This window comes from Apteryx mantelli, chromosome 4 (genome assembly GCF_036417845.1).
Source record: "Apteryx mantelli isolate bAptMan1 chromosome 4, bAptMan1.hap1, whole genome shotgun sequence".
Taxonomy (NCBI): Eukaryota; Metazoa; Chordata; class Aves; order Apterygiformes; family Apterygidae; genus Apteryx; species Apteryx mantelli.
In genome coordinates, this window is record NC_089981.1 from 49,550,333 (window position 1) to 49,571,278 (window position 20,946).

Consider the following 20,946-nt stretch of genomic DNA (forward strand, 5'->3'; position numbering starts at 1 on the left):
TGATTGGCCTTCACCCGCGCCTGCTGCTTGATGGACAGCTCACCCGCCAAACAGCAAGAGGCCAGGCCGCCGCCTGGGCCGCCCCTTCGGGAGGGGCGGGGCCACAGCAGCCGTTGGGCGGGGCGGGGCACGTTGGCGGCCGCGGCGTGCGGGGGCGCGCGGTTGAGGCCTGGGAGGGGAGGGTGCCCTCAGCAAGGGGGGTCCGTTAGCGGGGCGGGGGGGCGACGCGGGGCAGAGAGCAGCGGCAGGCCTCAGGGGGTCGCGGTGTGGGAGGTGAGGCGGCGGGCGGGCCGGGGACAGCCGCTGTGGAGCCGTGGCAGAGAAGGGGGAACGCGTTGGGGAGCGGGGGAGTCCCGAGGAGGGCAGGGAGGGAGGGTCTGGGTGTGGGGCGAGGCTTGGGGGGGTTTGGCTTTGGGGGCTCCGCGGTGGGAAGCGTCTCTTTCCTGCGCGAGTTGAGATTGAGGGCAGTGGGCTTCCAGGGGATGGGCGGGAAAGGAGACAGGTGTGTTTCTGAGGGATGGGGCCGCTGAAGGGAAACCACCGCTTCCTGCTCTAGGGTCCTGGCTGGTTCATGGGAAAAAGCCGATTAAAAGCTGCCCCAGGGCTTGGGGGAGCTGGAAGCTGTTGCTGCAGCCTCTCTAAATCTCTCCAGAATTATTGCATGGTGAAGAGGAGCCTGGGCGGTGGAGGACTGGTGAGGGAGCAAGTGGTAGCTCTAAACTGTCCCTCCTAGCTGGGGGTCCTCCCCTTCCTTTTCATACTTTAAAATATTTTTGGAGCTGTTTACTACTGGGTAACAAAAGGTTAGATCGGTGACAGACGAGAAGGCATTAGTAGTAGGACAGCTACGGAAAGCATGCAGCAAATGGATGAGGAAGAACTTGGGGCTGCAGCAGTCAGTGGCAGGAGGAGATCAATGCTTCTGTGGTTCATCAGCAAAAGCTGAAACGGCAACAAAAGGATGTAGTTGCAACTACCATCTCTTTGCATTCATTGTAAGAAAACCGCTGTCCTTTTGATCGTTCCTTAAAGATGTACTAAAGGCTGTTTTTGTGTAGTGGCTTTCCTCCTCCTCTTCCTGTCTATACAGCATCTAGGAATTTAAAAACTTCAAAACAGAGTGGTAGAAATACTTGTCCCTCTAACAGATGATTACAGTTACAGCAAAATGTGATCCATAGCTCAAAAAAATGTGGAAAAATAGGGTTATAGGCCTTCTCTTACCAAACAAAATGTTAGATTTTTGCCACTTTTGTAATTTTTAAAAAAGAAAATTCCAATATTGGGAAAATATGAAATGAATTTTTACTTGTTCCATTGAATATTTAGACCTTGCACTGGCTTGTTGTGTGCTCTCAGCAGGAGGGTAATTTTAAGGAGATGTTCTTTCATTCTCTTAGTTACTTGGTCTGTGTTTTAAGTTCAAAATGCATAGAGTTAAAAGTGACCAGGAAAAAAGGGTGTCTTCAGGAATAGACACAGCTGGAGAATTTACCTGCAGCTTGCATAGTTTGTGAGCTCTATTTCTTTGCCTTAAAAAGTAAGCGATCAGCAAATAGTATTGCATGTAGTGTTACACTTTGCTTCTTTTGTTGGCATTGTTTCAGTTTTTTAATTTTTGATGCCTGTGAGCAATTTTGAAGGTTCTGTGACCAAAATGCTGCCAATAAACTGTGCATTTGAGTCCACTGAAATAGAATTACTACCAAAAGACAGGTATGTTAGATGAAATCTGTTTTCTCAGCTGCATTGCACTTACTTATTTTTGAAATTCATAGGCAAAATGGGCTGGAAAAGACTTCAGAGGTCATTCATTGGTTTTCCACACACGCCCAGCCTCCCTATATTTTTCCTTATCTGTGTTTGTCTAACCTGTTCTTAAAGCCTTTTTGTGTGTGAGACTCAGTGCAATTTATTCTAATGATTTACTATATCTCTCACTGAAAGATTTTCTAATGTGTGAACTGAATGCTTATTGCTGCAATTTAAACCCATTACTACTTCTCCTTCTGTCCACCATGGATATAGAAAACAAGTTACTCCCTCTCTGCAACAGTATTATATATTTGAAAACTGCTAAAGTTATCCCACTTGAGTCTTTGTTTAACAGAAAAAAAAAAAAAGACTAAAGAATACCAATTCACTCCGGTATTACAGATTGTGACTTTTAGCTGTGGTCATTCTTGCTTCCTCTGTGGACATTTTCCATGTGGGACATGTCTCTGTGAAGTGTGTCTCCCAAACGCTGGAAAACCACTATATACTACTACTCAGCTGAGGCCTTACTAGTGCTGAATATATTTTTCAGGATGTACTCAAGTTTATACATCATAGTATGGTGTTTACAATGGCACAATAATGTTAACTGTCATGAAGTTTATGATCAAAAAGGATGGGGAAGTTACAGTTTGAGAGCTGCTGCTTCATCGGCTGTTTTCATTCTGGATTTGTGCAACTGACTGTGCTTGGTCTGGTCACTGTTGAATGCCACCCTTCTCAGACCAATCTTCAGATTGGTCAAGGTCATGCTGAATTATAAGTCTGCCCTCTGGTCCTGCCCTGTCCTCTGGCTATTTTTTCTACTTATGTTACACAGTGGACTGGATTTATACCTGTGTAGTATACTAAATACACAAATTCAGGCTATATTTACTTTATTTGCTAGTTTACATTAAAATATAAATGTAAATTTCGTTAAAATATACTGTAAAGACCAAACTTCCTTAATCACATTAGAATTTATGGTTCAGCATAGGGTTAGGATTACTGCTGGTTAGTGAGTTGCCTCTTATCAGCTGGACTGCAGTAGCTGAACTTGTGTCTGCTCTTAGCAGTCACATGTGAAAACTAAAATTGTTTTGCTTAAACTTTTTTATGCTGAGTCTTAAACTGTATATTTTATCTCATGATTATTGGGGCTAAAACTATGTAATCTGCCTGTTACCGCTTAGTTTACACATGGCAACTCATTAAGCTGTGGTAACTGGAACATGCATCGAGCCCGTAAGTGGGATTGTGTAAGGTAATCAAAAGCAGGATTTGGTCTAACAGTAAAACTCGTCCTTGGTTTAATTCCACTGAAATCAAAGCAATTACATTAAGATCCTATTTAACTTTGTAAGCTTAATTTTTGCATTATAAGCTGCAGTAGTCTTGCAGTCATAACATCAAGGCTTTTAAGTATTTTTGCTTATGAAAGTTGCTGGTTGACTTGTAGTTCTCAGAATGTTCTGTTGTCCCACAGGCCAGCTCTGCTGTTGATGCCGATACTCATTTTTGGGTTCTCCTCCTGATGCTTGTGAGGGAAGAAACAAACTGCTGTAGCATTTAAGGTGATGAATTATTGCAGTTTATATATCGATCACTAACTTGCTGCATTTGTTCTGCGTTTGTATAAAATCTTGAGCTCTCATATCACAATCTTGATCTAGAGGTGCAACTCCCTCCGGTGTCTATTAGATGGTTTATAAATATGGGAGCAGATGTTGATCGGGTCCAGTGGAGGGCAGTAGTGCACTTACACAAAGCTACTCTTTCTTAAGACCTGTGGAGTATTTCTTTTGTATCTCTTTTGTACCAAGTATTGAATTTCTATAAAAATCAATTTAAAAAGCAGAAGTACACCACAAAATTCCTCTACAACATTATTTAAAGTGTATTTATTTGTATTTATAGATATAAGGCACAGGGGCACTGATGTTGCTTGGAGAGAGCTCTGCTTAGAGTATGTAAGAAGGTAAAACTTCTTTCTCCTGAAGTATCATCTTTGTCTTCCCTGCAGGGTGGGGGTCACTAAACACACTGAAAAGTTGGCAAATGAAACTGTAAACTTTCACATTGTATATCATTGCATTATATGAGTTTTAAAAAAATTGCAGTACATACAGTACTTCTGGCTGTTAATGTGGTAAGGACTGCTTGTATGCTAAGGAGTGACTCCTGGAAATCTAGTGGTAGGTTCTGTATCTATCAACTCTTAGTATTTATATATAAAACTTTAAGTTACTGGTTGGTATAAGTTCAAACTGGACTCCTGAGAGTAAGTCTGCGGTCTCTTCCTTTCAAGTATGCTTAGCAGTGAGAAAGATTCTGATCAAATTTAGCCCTCTCTTCAGTGCTGTTGGTTTTTGATGGAATTGTTCAGCTATAACTTACTGAAATATTCTGCTGTCTAATGAATTTAGCTTATCTTTTTTATTCTGCAGGATTAAAAGGAATAAAAAGTCCCAATACTTAATTTGCTTGTAAAGCTTTCAGAGTTAAGTCCCATCTTTAAATCATTTAGGTGCTTAGAAGTGAAGGTTTCACTGAAAGACAGTAATGAAGGTATTCGGGTTACTAAACACTTTTGTTGGCTTTGGTGGAGGGACTTCTTGACTCCAATATATTCAGAAGACTCACTGCAGAACATGCAGGCATAACTAGGTACTGACCATTTAGATGGCTTGTATATCAGTAGAAATGGAGCTGTGGTGTCAGGGGTCTCATTAAAGAGGCCAGCATATTCCAGGACATAGTCTCTTCTTAAAAATCCATTTCTGAGATCTTCCACTGCTCATCTTTCATTTTCTCCCATGGGAGACACAGATGACTGGGCTGTGTTTACTGCCTCAACAATTGTGTATCACTTCCTGTGACTGCAACAGCCTAATGCAGAACTGGGTTGCTGCTATTGTCACTTGAATGCGATTTAAAAAAACAAAAATCAAAAAACAAAACCCAAGGCTCAACCCCATAAAACTTTAGTAGGTGGCACGGAGACTCTTCACTTGTGTAGTAACAGCCTAGCGAGTGCAGAATGGCAAGTTTGGTGGCTGCTATTGCTGATGATAGAGGAAGGATGGTGGTAGTTTGCATAAAGACGAACTTCAGTGTCAGTGTTGATGAGAAGGAGGGTGGCTACTTATCAGGGGAGGTAGGCAGTTGCTAGGGTGGAAGTGATAGATTCCCAAATCCAAGTCTGGCATCAATGCCAGCAAAAGTTGGATTGGCTTTGTTTGTAGGCAGTACAGGCCTATCTAGGCATCGTGGGTATCTTATCACATGCAAGCATTTGCTGTAGCTTCTGTGGGTGTTAGAACCCAAGACCGGTAGATTATTACTGGCTCTGCTGTACCTATGTGTAAAATCTGTTATTGCAGGACTGGCATGGTCTCAGGTACATGGGAAAATTTTGCCTGTAGTCAATAATTCCAACAGGCTGGCTCTGTTTTGTATACTTAAAGTCAAATGAGTGAAGTGGTGGTATTTCTTTTGAATTATTTTTTAGGGTGAAAAAACAGTATAAGGTTGGGAATTCAAAACGTAAGTCTCAACAGTGACAGTAACTCAGTTCCATTGTGCATACATGGGTTTTTGTTTGAAATCTCTCTTTCTCCTTAGAAAGGCAAACTGGAATCCAGACACTGTTTATACTCATTCTGTGTTCGTAAACACCATGAAGGTTACTGTGTGCATCTTTAAGTGGGTCCTGTTGACTCTGAATGGATATTAAAAAAATTGTTTTTTTCCTGTAAAAAGAAGGATTTAGTTTGCGGTTTTGACTCAGACTTACTGTTCCTGTGATATAGCACAGGCTCCTGTGTGCACCAGCTCATTGTTGTCAGTCTGCGCTTCAGAAATGGCTTCACCTTAATACTACATTTTTCTTTCAAAATAGCGTGTTGTTTTTGAGATAGGAGACTGCTAGATAGCTGTGAAATTCTTTTGATTTTTTTTGATATTTTAGCTAACTGTCTTAAATATATGATTTATGTGCAATATGAACAACTACCTAACATTTTAAAATGTCTTTGTTCTTTTTTGACTTCTCTTACCATTTTTAGTGGGTCCATTCCAAGAGTTTTAAATAATGCAACAATAACCACACCTCCTGCTGAAGACGTATTTTATGTGAGTATAAATATGTACGTGTGTATGTGTATACACACCTACACATGGACATATCTCAGCCTACAAAAGCCAGGCTTCATTACCACATTTTTCTGTGTATGAATGGTGAGAATGCTAATTTGAGGGCATTAAATTTGCATATGCTTTTGAGGACAGAAGTGGCTATGCTTTGTCTTTTGTCCTGTAGTGCTGTCCTGTGCAATCCAGATCTGATGTCTGTCATTTAAAAATAAAACCGGACTTCTTTGTTAATAATTTCAGTGCTTTTTGTGAAATGTCAGTTTGGTAAAAGGTCACATCTGCAGGTGGTGAAGTGATCTCTCAAACAGATAGAGTTGGTAATGAGGGTTTACACTGCTAGAACACAAAACTGGAGCTGGACCTTATATTCCTTGCAGAGGCAATGTAGAGTGGAATATCTTGACAGGGTGGTTTTTGAAGAAACCTGTGGTAAGTACTGCTGTCCTGCTTCTTTACAGGGAAAAATTAGGATCTGCAATGGAAGGTTAAATTCCTGGTGTAATTAATGTCTGCCTTAGAGTAGTGGAAGCTGGCAGCTTTTTCCTTTTTCCTCCAGACTCGTTTGTTCAGCTTATGGATCTCTAATACACAAAGTGCTTGCAATTACAAGATTGATTTCTAGCCTTGTATTTAAAAACAGTTCCAGTGAAAAGAACTGGTCGGTATCTCCAAGGAAGTATTTTCTTTTAGGATCAAAATCTTGTGTGCTGCTTCATCTTCTCTCTTTTCTGCTTTGGTTATGAGGTTGTGCTTTTATACAGAGAGATCTGTACTGTTTTGCCTTTACACAGCAATAAAGGATGTCAGGGCTCTGAAGGTTGATTTGTCATGCTGGAGGAAAAATTGGTGACATAGATCATAGGTATCATCTTGTGTATTAGGTTGCTTTATATTAAGTACGCAAGTCTTTGGACAGGTGTAGGCACAAATGATGATACAGAAAAAACCCTTCTCCAGAAATGTCCATCTGGAGATCAGTGTCCCACTTTCAGAAAGGAACAGTGTATCCTTAAAGTTTATAACAACTTTTTAACTGAAGAAACTGTGTCACATGGTTAGTAACACCTCCTTTCTCAAAGTCTGTATCCTATATCTCAGTCTATATCTCACATGCTGAGGAAAGTAATTTGTAAGGCTTGAGCACAGAAAGCATTGTAATCAGGTGCATGTGGTTCTCAGAAATGCCCAATAAATGAGCATAATGCTCTTCTGAAGCATGAGCTAGCTCAGTTGTCCTGTGTGCATCGTGCCCTGCAGATGTACCCTTTTGTAAAAGCACCATTTGAATGCTACCAGCCTTACTTTCTTTGTCTCTCTCCCACCCCCCACTTCTGTTGTCTTTGAATTCTGCTGGAATTTCCTGTTTCAAGGGTTCTTTTTTTGAAAGAAAGGGGAATGGAAGATTTATGAGATAAGAATTCTCACTTCTAAATCCTCTCTCAACCAGAGCAGCACAGGAGGAGGAGGAAGTTCAGCCCGGTATATGTGGACTGGTGTGGGAGGTTTCCTATTGCTTAAATGTAAAATATCAAGAGTATGTTAGGAGTACATCCTGAAGGAAAAAGGGTGGGAGGAGGGAAGGTTACCATGGGAAAGCAGCGTTGTCTTTTCATATATCAAGTACCTTCTGTAGAAGGTATGTGCGATTTGTTTAGTGGGTTGGGGTAGTTTGAAAGAGAATTAGAAGTATAAATCTGCGGATGTCTAGTCTCATGGTGATACTGTATATCCTCTACTCTTGTCTTGATTACTGTTTGTATGTTCTTCCATGTTCTGAATACTTCCAGAGCTATGATTGTAGCTGCAGTCTTAAATTTTATTCTTAGGTCACTGTGCCTCTGGTCATCCTAACTGCATGTATGCACTGATGTTTAGAATGGATCATGGCATTGCCTTAGCCCACTAGAGTGCCGGTTTCATGTCTCATAGCCCGCTCCATAGACACCCTGCTTCATGGAGCCATTCTAGGACCTGGTCTGCAGACTGCTTCTCTTCTGGGCACTGAGTGGAAGTGAGGAACAGCAAATTGTGGTCAGTCCTAATTCTCAGTGTGGACATCGGCCTATATTTCAGTGTATGTGCCTAGGTGCAGAAGTCTACTTATGGGCTGATATTGCAGGATCTGTCCTGTGTCTACAAACTAATAAAATTAACTTTCTGCATGGTTTATGATCTGCCACTTCTTGTGTACCTCTGGAAAAAATGAAATAAAAAGATTTTTTTAGACCAAGATATACAGCATTTACTGGGAAGCAATGAACTTGATTTCTAGAAAGAAATACTAAATCAATTGCTGAATTTAAAAAAAAACAACAAAACACAACCTGCAGATAGTGATAGTCTACAAAGGGTCTTCAAAAGTGTGAAGACAACTGATACTGTACGTCTGCTTTGTGGAACTGAAACAGTACTTGTCTTTCATATACAAGATGTAATTTATTATTTTGCAGTTCCAAAAAAACTTCAGCTCTCAGCTTAATTGGATGGAAATCAAAAGAGGAGATAAGATATAGAAAATGGTTTATGGACCTGGTTGAGCTATCATTTCCCTGAGCAAAGCACTTTCTAATTGGGAGCAGGAAAGCTGTCCAAGTCCCAAGGAAAGAAGAATAGCTGAAGTAACTGTCCATAGGATAATACAAGTTGCATACTGTAACTTTGTGGTAAATCAAGAAGGATGACAGAGCACTCTCTATGAAATGGTTAAGAGCTTCTAGAGACTACCAGGCCATGGGGTTTAAGCTGCATTAATTACCCAAGAAGATGTAATTGATTATTTTTTTTTAACCCAGGTAACAACTGAGTGCAAGTTGACTAATAGCGTTTAGCTGCTTTCTCTATAAAACAGGCCTTCTTTTCTAAAGCTAACAGACAGTGCAACAATATCAGCTGGTGGAACATCCTCCCCTTGAATAAAGAACATATTTTATCACCTCTATTCAGAATGCCAAATCTGAAAGAAAAGGAAAATACAGATGATCAAAGAGTGTGTGTAAGGGCAAAGTCTAGGAGAACTTTTGTGGGAGAAGTTACATAAGGGGGAAGGGGGCTGTGTTACAATAAGCCAGCTATGTGAAATTGCTCCCATAGGTTCCAGATAAAATTAAAATAGCAGATGGATGTCTTTATGCAGTGTAGCTCTGCATGTATACTGTGTCCAACATATAAGTATTCCTGGCCTGAAGAGATGGTCTTTTAAAATTTCCCTCTAGGAGGAATACCAGTGTTAAGTGGCATTCCTCAGAGGCACTTGCATCCATTCATGCAGATAGAAGCACAGGATCAGACTCAGCCCTGTGAAATGGGGAGTGGAGCTTGGGGGGGGGGCGAGGAAACGAGCTTTTCTTTGGTAGAAATTTGCAAGTCGAATGTTTTGACAAGTTTCTTCCTCTGATAAATATGAATGTTAAATGGAAGAAAAATAAGGAAAAATATTTTGAAGGTCATCTGTATTTTGTGTTGCCTCCTCCCACCTCCCCAATAATCTGTCTTTGTTTTCAATTCTATGGGGCACACTGGCCAAGTTATTGAAAAGTCTGTCCACTGGTAGTTTTTTCATGGGAAATGTGAACCATGCAGGTGTGTGCTATGTCAGGAGGCCTAAGAAGTTAGCATCAGCCACTCTGACTCCAGAACTAGAAGCGATATTGTTATGCCTGCATGGAACAGTGCCTGGGATAATAAATCATGTTTGATGGCCCAGAAGCTTGTTTCTGATGCAGAGTTGTGTGCAGCTTTGTTCACCTGTAAAGCTTACAGTAAACATGGCATTTGGCTAGTTTAGTTTTTTTGTGCTAATTTGGCCCAGTTTGTTCAGCTGGCCAACCAAAAAAGCTGCAGACAGCTCTGGGTTTGCTATATGTCACGTGGAGCTGGAAAGTAGTCAAGACTGGCCGTGGAGTAGGGAGACACACCCCCACAGATCTGATGCAAAGCCTGTTTAAGTCTGTCAAATTATTTTTGTGGAATTTGGCTTAGGTGCCAAATTCTGGAAGTTTGTTTCTTGACTGAGAATGTTGGAATTTCCCGAGGCAGACACAAGTTGCACTTCTTCCTTTGGATCCTCTTGCTGAGCCAAAACAGTGTCATTGATTTAAAATATCAAAATAATATACATGCTACAATTTTTGGTAATTTATAAGCATTCTGGGTCAAATTTGTGACTACCTAAGTGGATCTGAGGGATGAATCAGGCATTGTCTTTGTTATTTTTGGATGTAGCAACTTGACTATGTCCTTTAATATTCCTCATGATGTTAATGGGCAAATTATAAGACTTCATTTATTTGCTTTTTCCATTACATTTTGTTTCAACCTGCTGCACTACCTGCTTGCTGGTAGGAGGCTCTTCACATGCAGTTCTCTGTTCATGGACAGTGGTCTGGATTAGTTACTGCTCCTGGCTTGTCAGGCTAAGATATCCTACTCTGCCAGCCATCTGTGGTTGGATGTGGTATGTAGGGTTGGGGGGGTTGAGATGAAAAGTGAGAATTTGTGCTGTATTAATGTGACAACAGAAGTATCCTGCCCAATTTCCAAAACGCCAGTTATGTTAATGTCGAGGCCAGTGACAGAAAGCATAGTTTCATCACTGTATCCTTTTCACAGGGCCATCTTTCAAGTTATGTCCACTTAAACAGAAGTTGGGCTAAGTGGAAGGACTTTGGATGTTTAGGCTGTTAAAGAACTTCTGTGCTGTTTTGGAGACAACTGCTTGGGCTGATGTTTTCTTTAGCCTTTGTCCTTGGAGGTGGACCTCATTTCAGAGTAGGAATTTTTGTTGTCTGAAAAAATACTAATGTTTCAGCTTTAAGGAAAGATCTGCCCATAATAAGCTTGAAACCTGCTTTAACTTTGACAAACAGAAACAGTACTCTAATGTATGGACTCCTAACACAAGGAATGGTCTGATCTTGAAATTCTAGGTTTGCATTCATCTAGGGTTTCCACTGGCTGATATTGCTGATTTTGATTTGGACTGTTTTTTGGAGTGTCATAAACTTATGAGTGACAGTTTCTCATATTTATGATATGTTTTAAATACTGTAACTGGCGGCTTTGTGATATAAGCCTTTAGCTAAGTAAACGCCTTGTACACTTCTTCAGCTCTAAAGGCTATGATTAATAAGCCCATGTTATTTGATAGATGTGCATAATAAATTCTGAGTGACTGCAGCTATTGATGGTTAATCTTTCTGTAAAGATCTAGTACGGTGAAAAATATTAAATTTTATATAAACAATGCTTCATGCATGTTGTATGTTTTTTGTCTTTTTCTTACCAGATTTTTTCCCAACTAAAAGTTTTGGTATGAAAGCATTACTTTCTGTGTAGGTGTTCCTCTGATCCTTCTGTTTTGTTCTTCACCTGAAGCATCATCATCATCCCTGTAAAATCAGGCTTGTCTGCTGTATGAATAATTAAAGCATTGCAAACAGAATTATGATTTCGAGTGAAGAGAGCAGAAGCAGATAAAACACTTCTTAAAAACTGATTTTCAAGAAGTATCTCTATACTAGTAAAGCAAAGTGAGAAGAAAAATAGGTGTGTATATATAGCACTGATTTTAAAAAGTTATGTTTTCAGATGTAGTTGTGAGATTGTCCCAGGGCTTCTAGCCTGACTTCAAAGATTGAATGAGACTCCGTAGATCTGTGTTCATGCTTGCATGTGCATGCCCTAGTGTGAGAGAAGGACTGTCTGTGTGTGGGTGCGCACAGAGAATGATCAAAATAGAAATCTTTGAATATAACCTCTTTGTCCTAGTGTATGTATTTGTCGTTTGGAAAAAAGCAGAATGGCATATAATAGTCCTTTGCAGCAACAACACAACAAAAGAATAAAAAATTAAAAAAGAAAAGTAGCATGAAGATTGCAAAGTCAAGCCCTCAAAACTTAGGAGATGCCAGAACAAAGGTTTTCTTTGGAGTTTTAATTCAGCTTCTTTATGTGGATGCATTGTAATCTAATTTTCCATTGCATGGCAGGGTACTCTCTCCTGCTGTTTTCTCTTCTGTCCTGCCTCCCCTTGTATATCAGCAGAGAAAATACGGAAAACAGAAGAGAGCTAGTTTTGCTCCTGTAAGTGTTGGGATCTGATGCAACAGTAATTTCTGGACAAAGGATGATTACTGTAAAAATACAGATGGAATCTTGGGGCCATATCCCAACAAGCTGCTGAAAGCGCTTTTCAGTGACTTAGTCAGTTATGGGTGGCTTTTCCACAGAAAATTTCTAAAGAAACATTCTTGATACCAGATTCACTGAGTCTTCTGAATTTCAAAGCCTTACATGAAGGCATAGAGTCTACTCAGCCTTATCGTTGTTTGATTTTATTTTAAGATGTTTTGTTCACTCTCACTGTTGGAAATTGTTCATGAGAAAGCTTTCAAAAATGCTTTGTCCCCTCTGATCTCTCCCTTCCCCTCCCCCTTCAAAACAAAACAAAACAAAAATCCCAAACCCTTCTGCAAGGGAATTCTTTGGCTGAGGAAATGTCACTTTCTTAGTGTGCTAAAACTCTGAACATTAGAAAACATTCAGAGGTATCAGCAGTTTCAACTGCTGGCAGTGCTGATTGTGCCACCTATAATCCCTGTAGGCATACGTTGTGTAGTATAAAGAAGGTAATGTTCAGCCACGGGGGGAATGTTTCCTGCGAGTGTGTGTGCATGGAAATGCACCAGTACAAATTTGTGTTAATAAACATATAAACACAAAGAAATGGCTTCAGCTGTGCCTACCCCTCTGAGGTGGTGCTGGGCAAGCTGTACTCTGTGTAGCTTGGGACAAGAAGTGGAGGATATTGTACCCGCTACAGCTGAAAGGGGCCGGGGCTCGCCCCTCGCCCGCCGCTAGGGGGCGGTGCAGCGCCAGGCCGCGCCCCCGGCCGGCACTGCCCGGCTGCTCCAGGTGAGCCGGGGCGGGGAGTGGTAACGTGGAATAGCAATACTCAGTAGAGGATTTTCCGTGACCTTCAATGATTCACGCCCGTGGATGTTTACTGTGCGTAATCCCCATCAAGTTTTACTTCTACCACACCCACTGATGTGTCGTCTGTTTGGGGAGTCAGCAGATAAATTAAGCAATTGCTATGCAATATGGCAGAAGAATTATGTGCATGCTGTTATGGCTGTTAGCTGATTTCTTTCAGAGTATTTTTATTAAGGTCATGCTTTCATAAAGAAATACCTTATATGGGCCAAACTGTGCATTCTTGGATATAAATAAATGCTAATTCTTCTCAGGTCAGGACTTTTAACTCTCAACTCTGACTTTCGACAGCACTAATTTCTCTGCTGGGTTGACTTCATGAAAGCAGGATATGAAAATTTTGGAGAAAAGATTTTTGCTGCAGTGTATACATTTTAAAACTCCTATTATACATAGATGAGATTCTACTTTAGTTTACATCACTGTAAATGAAGAATAAATCTTAGTGGCAGTATGAACAGGATTTGACTGACAATGTTGGACAACCTCTTTTCCTGTTGAAGCCAACTTTGGCAGAACCAAGCCAAGCCATGTTAGAATTGCATTTTACAAATGGGAACAGAATCTGACTGGCAGGTTGGTTTGTTTTCTAATGTCTGTAGCCCAAACATTCAACCTCAAGGAGACTAAAACTAGGCACCTAAATCCAATAACTCCCAGAGTCACACGATAGGAAACACTAGGCATAGGATCCTGTGTATGAATCTTGGCTTACATAGCTATATTGCAGCACTCAGATATTTCAGTCTGCTTAATGTGTGCTTCATGCTTTCAGTGTCCTGTAGTTACAGGCTCTTAGTTCCTAGTGACTCTGCATTAACTATATAATCCTACTCTGATTCTAGAACCCTTTCTTTCAAATATCCCAGCCTTAGCAGCCATTGCTTCCTAAATTGTTCTTCAGTGCTGTCTCACCCCAGTACTATCTGATATCTGTGATCAATGTGTTTCTTCTTTTCCCAATCTGATTTCCACAAGTATTTAGTAGCATAGCTCATCTTTAGCAAATGAATGGCCTCGATTATGTACAGATAAATGTGTTAGTGTCTTGCTGAACTGGAGTCTTATTTTCTTGTTACGGTTTTTGAAAACAGCACAGGTCTTCCCATAAGCTTTAGGAAGGCCCATTGGGATATTTGTGTAAGAATATGGCCTGGAAACAACACTCTGCTATATATACAGGCTTGTGGATTAGAGTGTGTATATATATTTTTAAATCTTTTTTTCCCGTCAATATGCAGTAACTGAAAAATGAACATCTATTGTCCCAGCATTCTGGATGCTATGCTAACAAGTAGGCCAGGCTTGGATGTCCCTAGGACTGCAGTTTGGAATAGTGCCAAGCTCCTTTGGAATATAACATGCTTACATTTGTATCTGGAATACAAGTGGGATTCTCATATTCAATAATCAGAAGGAGGGGGTGTGAGTGAGGGAAACAGCTGCATGTCTCTGGCACTGTGCGTTGCATACTGACCCTTGTTGTGTAACCTCGGTGCCCCAGAAGTTTGAATCCATTTCAGGAGGTGGACATTTATTTAGCTGGGAAAAGTGTTAGCTAGTGAATTATTCCAAGTATATAAATAGAGTAAGGGAATCCACTGCTTGTCTGATATGAGAGTGATCTTAAGTAATAAGCACCTCTCACCCACAGCAAATGCAACTACGTTTCAGATCGTTCTGTGCTATCCTTCGCCTTCTCCCTAAATGGATTTGGCCAATGTTTCTGCCTAGAAGAACGATGAGAGTGGAAGGTCCTGTTTGCCAGAAGAAATTATTACTATGTAGGGAGAGAAAAGGTTTTAATAAAAAGAATTCAGAGAAGGACTGGCCAATGGTTAGAAGAGAGCAAGAAGCTATTGCAGGGCTAAAGGGGAGTGGTAAAGAATGCAGGTCAGTTAGGCTTGTTGATACTATTTCTGGACAGTTGTGAAGTGGGTAAGGTGCAATCTTAAGGCTTAATCTTGTGACCACTGGCTGCACAGAATTCCTGGAAGCTGGGTTCCTTCCATTTGTGTTTTGTAGCGAGATGCTGATGCCTGCAGGAGCCAGACAAGGAGGATCTTCACTAAGAAAATAATTTGATAAATGATACTACTGCAGGCAGGAGTATTGCAGCACAGCTGCAATATTGTTCTTTATAAATGTTTTTATTCTATCAAAGTTGTTCTAATGCCTCTGAATCATATTTCCTAAGGGCTTTAGCCATAGACACCAGACAGGAGGGAGCATTCTGTTATGTGTGAGATGGGCAAATCCTTTGGATTTTGCAAGTGAGTGCAGAATTCAACATGTATAAGACACTATGCTTAGGTGACTGGTCTTTACCCCATTTTCTACAATGCTTTTCTGAGTTAAAAAACTGTAATGCTTGATGACTCCCAAGCAGTGTAGGTTCCAAGACATTCTAACTATTCTGAAGTATCCTCAGATGTATAGTAATATAATATAATGTAATATAATATTTGGTGGGAGCTTTTCTAGTGTTGAAGATGTTGGTGCCGCCTTTTCAGATACAGAGGCTGGAATGCTCTTAGCTGGTTCTTCACCTTTAAAGCCAGACAGAACGCAAGGAGACACCGGAAGGAATAGTAAGGTAGGGAATTTGGGTTTTCTACATGTGGCACAGTTGGCAGGATAGAGAGTGTAAGTTTTATGTGATGATATTTTGTATGCACTTGTGTTCTACTCTGGGCTCTTGGGTAACAATCATTTCTATCCTTCCTGCCTGAGATCTGAGGTTGCATTAAATATGTAGTGTATTTGAGTGCTACTTCTAGTAACATAGGGGAAAGAATGTGTGATTCTTGGCCATACCAGTTAGGTAGCTTGAACCTCCGTAGCCTCCTTGAGCTCACTAGTAACAGCTATTATCTGCGGTTTTGGGATGATGCCTATCTAAACCTATTCTCCTGGATATTGGTGCAAATCAGGAGCCATAGTTTCACTGAAGTCAGTAGGCCCATATTAATAATGCACATGAAAGATGAAAATCTGGACCTATGCATGTGCCTAGTAAATCCTGTACTAGGCAGTCTTTCCTGGAGTTATGTAAGGACTCTACAGGATAGTCCTAGAAATAGCCAAATAAGCAGCATGGTTAATAGCAAAAATAGGCACCTTGTATAAAGCAGTATCCCATCAGCCTTTTTCTTCACTCAGAGTTTCATAATAGACGTTGACAAGTTCTTCTTAGGTACTTTCTGTTGAGGCAACACAGAGTAACAGCATCAGCAAAGGCCTGTCAACTTAAGCAAAAGCCTTAGCTTCTGTAGAAGATTTGATACAAGGCTTAGATGTGCTGGAGAATGGCTGGGGCAAGAGTTGTATAGCAGCGCTTCCTACCGTGAGGTGGCCTCTGCCTTCAGAAGAAAGTGTCTTGGCAGCAAAGCTACTCCGCTCTCAGAGAAAAACAAAACAAAACAAAACAAATGAAACCAACAAATACGCTCCACCCTTGGCAAAGCCATTCTGATGTAAGGGATTTTACCAGTGCGGCTATCTCAGTTAAGGAATGTCAGCAAACTTCTGAAGGGGAGACCTGGCTTGAGAGCCTTTATGGGTTAGGGAAATTTGTATCAAATTAGCTCCACTGGTAGAAATTGCTGAGGAGACCTGGGGGCAAGTAAATCAGGGCTGGCTCCGCTGTGACTTAGACTGGAGTAACTTACACTGATAAATTCCCAGAATCAGTTTTATGTTGTACCAGTGTAGCACATGTCAATTGAAGTCTGCCAGCTTTTAAAGTTAGGCTTGATCTATATTGCTGTTTTAGACAGTCAGTCAGTGCCTTTCTGTTGTTTGCCTCCTCTACCAAAGTAAAGCTGGATGGAGGATGGAAAAACAGTTTCATGAAACTTTTAAAGCTGTTTCTATTTAGCAGAATTTAAAACGTAACTGAACAAAAGTCATCTTATTTCCCCCTTTCTTACTTCTTCCTCCCCTGTTTGGCCAATCAGTGCAATAAAATGAGCTAGTGCCTTCGTATCCCCTCACTCACTCCAAACTGCTGTTTAGTTTTTCTTCTTTCCACTTCAACCACCTCATTGATTTTTATTTTTCTTACTCTGAACTTTGTAAAAGTGGAAGATATTTTAAGTTATTGATTAGCAAGGTTAATCTTCTTTTTGTACTTTTTCAACTTTTCCAAATTGTTTTGAAAGTGATGGAACAAAAACAGAAGGAAAGGAAAAAATTAAATGGCACAGCACAGTCATTTGTTTGTATTTATATGGAAGAGAGGGGTGAAAGCATTGAAGATCTTACTAAATAAAATTTTGAAATGAAAGTATTGAAAATATTTCACAAGATATTAAAAAACTAAGAAATATTAACAGTGAATTTAACAGCTGAATTTAATTTTCAATAGAATTAAAAAATAGACTAGTTTTATTGTAAACTGTATAACTTCTGGATGTGCTACAAAAGTAACCTGTTTTAGCCTACTTATGATAGTATTTGTTCCCTTGGCCCCATGAAAACTGAAATACATATTATAAACAAGGAAGTACTGAAAGACAATAAGTTGTTACTCTCAAGCCACATCTGCATGGCTCACCTCTGCCTACTCTATTAAAAAATTTCCCATAGTGGAGTCAGCATATAGTCACAGTGTAATACTCATTCCTTTCTCTGAGGTGATCCCATTTGTAATGAAGTAAAGGTTAAGCTGTTCAAATCAACAGCAAAATTCAGAATTAACTCTTTCTTTGAATGAATATGGCAGTTCATGTTTTTCTCTAAGTTGTTAATATTTTCAGGTAGAGTGCTATCGCAATTGATTATGCTCAATCCAAATGTTAAACTTGTCTTAGAATCATAATAATTATAGTGTGTGCTTATTAGTGAGAAGACTGATTAGCAAGGTAATACATTCTTTTTTCTACTCATGGGCTAGAGGAAGTCATGTTATAGCACTCTTAGGCCACATTTGAAATTTGTGTTTAAAAGTGGTTAAAATGCCCAGACTTTATCTACAGTGATGATGAGGAACTTTTTATGAGAGTCACATCAGACTTTATCTGCCTTACAAGCCACTTAGGGTGCATCCATATAGGAGCAGATATCTAGCATCTGGATCCAACTGGTTTAGCAGTAGTTTGGAGAGTGGACCAGCCTGCCTCTGTCCATGTAGGCATGTCCTAATATATACCATCTGCTCCCGCCAAGATTCAAGTGACCTTGGAAACTCTTTCTTACCCCATGCAAGGAAGAGATAGAGACAGGAAGCATTATAGCATTATCTCAGATGATTCAGGATAACACCTCTATATGCCTGTAGCTTTATCCCATCTACATTATAACGATGACTGGTCTCATGGAGAGAACAGCAGTAGCTGGCATATGTGTGCTCCTGAGAGCATGTGTCTATCTGTATTATTAGATTCCTATCTCTACTACTACACCACTGCAGTGGCTACCATAAGGATATGTATCCTCCTTTTGAGGCAGTTTGTTCTTAAGGCTGTTTCCTATTGTTGAGGGAATTTTAAGAAAAATCCATAGTAACATAAAGAATTTTCTAGCAACCACACTAAATATCACTGATTTTCAGCACTTCATTAAAGTGAAGACAGATTTAAACCAGAACCCGGAACCTGAAACAACTTCTGTCTCCCCAGACTTTTGAAAATTTTGGATCAAGGTCTGAATGTATGTCTTAGCAGTAGAGACTCATCTTTAGTATCAGAAAATACTTGTTTTATCTGACCATTCCATTTGAAAATAAAGGGGCTTGAGTCTAGACCCCAGCATAGGTGTAATTCAGGTGTAACGCAATTGCAAATTGAATGGCGAATACGAAATTGAGACTTTGAAGTAAGAATCAGGCCTGAAATTAAGATAGCCTAAAGGCATCCAAAAATTGTTGCTATAGCTATAGAGGGGAATTTTGCTAAAAGAAAATTAATAAAAATTCAGGTCACCTTTTAGGAATGCAATTCCCAAAATTGCAAATAATGAATCAGTGACATCAATTTATGCTCTGCATGGCTCCATAGTTATCTTTGTTATGCTGATTGCATAAGATTTTAGTGATGTGTCTGTAGATGGCTGGTGTTGAGTGTGTAACTTTGACATCTTTCCCTGCTCATTCAGCTAACTCAACTATTGGTAAAGATCAAAGAAAATGAGGAGGTGGGCTGACAAGAAACAGTGCATGAGAGATGCCTGAAAAGCTTTAAATAAATAAAAAGGGGTTAAGATTTCAAATCTACTGCATGATATCTGTGGATGTGGAGCTCTGTTCTGCTCTAACCCAAAGTTAGGAGAGCTTCTGTCACAGAACATGTTGTTGTACCTTATATGAATCTGGTCCTTTGAATATTAATATGTTTGAACAAAATACAATCGCATATTACTAGATGTATCTGGGGATATTAAAGCTGAAAAAGTATGTGGTTTCTGGTAGACTAACAACTGTTTCTTTTGTATTTTCCTCCATTGCAGAATTAGACAAGCTGCTCTCCTGTCAGTGTCTAGTTTGTTTCACTTTCCAATTCACAAGGGTTGAGGTATGTATAAGTAAAAACCTAATCTTTCCTCCCTCTAGAAAACACAATTGTGCATTAAAACTTAACAAGACAAAAGGGGAAGCGCGAAACTACAAATACAGGGTAAAACTCCTTCACAGCCAAGGATCCTCAGTGAAAATAAGGCTTTGCAGGGTGAGCAGCGACATCTTTTACACCTCACAGAAAATAGCAATGCACTTGCATTATGTAGATTGTAAAAATGTTTGAAATAGGGGTGGATCAGAAGAGTAGCAAAATGATCCATGAGACATGACACTTTCCAATACAATGGGAAGAAACTACATTGTTTTTCTTTTACTTGGGTAGAGACAAGCTGCGGATCCATATACCAGGCCTGATATGAGGGTGTGGATTCTACATTCAAAAGCCTTACTCTCTTTAGCTCCTTAGAGCCAGAATGTTTAGGCTTTGTGTTAATGCCATAGATTTTTATATAATGGTTTTATGTAAAAATCTACCCTTCCTTTTAAAATTTAAATGTTGGCTGCCCAAACAGTTGGCAACCTTTCATTAAAAATATGCCTACCTAAATTTTTAGTGCTAAATATTTTAACAGCATTTTTATTTTCCTGCAGCTTTCTTGGTATGTTTCAGCTGGGTCTGAATAAAACTATCAGCAGCTACATAGGAGGGTAAAAATCCAAAGCTTGGAACTTAGTGTATATGTAACTGGGTGTGTTTCGGATGTGTTTGGCTCATATGTGATGTAAATCAGCAGTAACTGTATTGATTAGTGACTTACAGTAGCCTAAAACCAGAATAAAAAGGAATCTAAAAATTTAGTTTATAAGTGATCTGTGGTTGATGGAATGGTGTGTATGTGAAAATGGAGCCCTCCGTGGTGTGGTATAAAAGTTTTATTAGCATAGGTTTGTGATGGTTCCCTTACTCACAAAGACTGACTATATGAATCAGTTATGTAGATCATCACAAACAAAATGCCACCCAGTGCTCCATATTTGCATGCCTGTTTTACAGCTAAAACAGTAATCTAAATGTTGTAGGATTCTATGTGAAGGACTTTATATGAAAATAATGCAGATAGATGAGCAAAGCCTGATGTCTTGGTTATCACGTGTCAGACTTCCTGCTGTTCCGATATGGCAACTCTGTCCTTAGTCTTCCTGGAGCTTCCTCTGAACGAGGCAATACTAGTGACCACTGCTCCTGGCCAGTAATACGGGATCAGACTAGGAGAAACAGCGTCAACAATCTAAGCTCATCTGTGGCTGTTTTCACTGTTTGTTGCAGTTGCTGGTAGCTGATAAAGGCCCAATGTCTGAATAACTGGGAGCAGCGAGGGAGCGTGAGTGTGTTTTAATCCCATCTTTGTAATACACTCCCTGCCAAGCTGCACCAAGAGCTCTTTGCCTGCAGAGCAGGAATGGGCCTATATATCCAAGTGTACAGGACCAGAGGGACTCATTAAACTTCTAAAAATGACCTCAAACAGCTTTTTCTAATTCTCTAAAAATGTCATATATATACTAGAGTATATCAGGGCTTT

General features: G+C 40.0%; 1 protein-coding gene and 1 long non-coding RNA gene across 3 annotated transcripts in view; both read left to right on the forward strand.

Annotated features, from left to right (window-relative positions):
* Nucleotides 1-505: 505 nt before the first annotated feature.
* Nucleotides 506-19,418, forward strand: LOC136992083 (uncharacterized). Of its 2 annotated transcripts, none has more exons than XR_010884161.1 (4): nt 506-995; nt 3,245-3,332; nt 5,826-5,892; nt 19,354-19,418. It is a non-coding gene; the product is annotated as an uncharacterized lncRNA (long non-coding RNA). The 2 variants fall into 2 exon arrangements; XR_010884160.1 differs by lacking the exon at nt 19,354-19,418 and adding an exon at nt 7,843-8,044.
* Nucleotides 19,419-20,265: 847 nt separating this feature from the next.
* DPF3 (double PHD fingers 3) overlaps nt 20,266-20,946 on the forward strand; it is a 172,867-nt gene continuing 172,186 nt past the window's right edge. The window contains exon 1 of the mRNA XM_067295673.1: nt 20,266-20,308. Within this exon, the coding sequence (XP_067151774.1) occupies nt 20,266-20,308 (43 nt within the window). The remainder of the gene's footprint in view (nt 20,309-20,946) is intronic.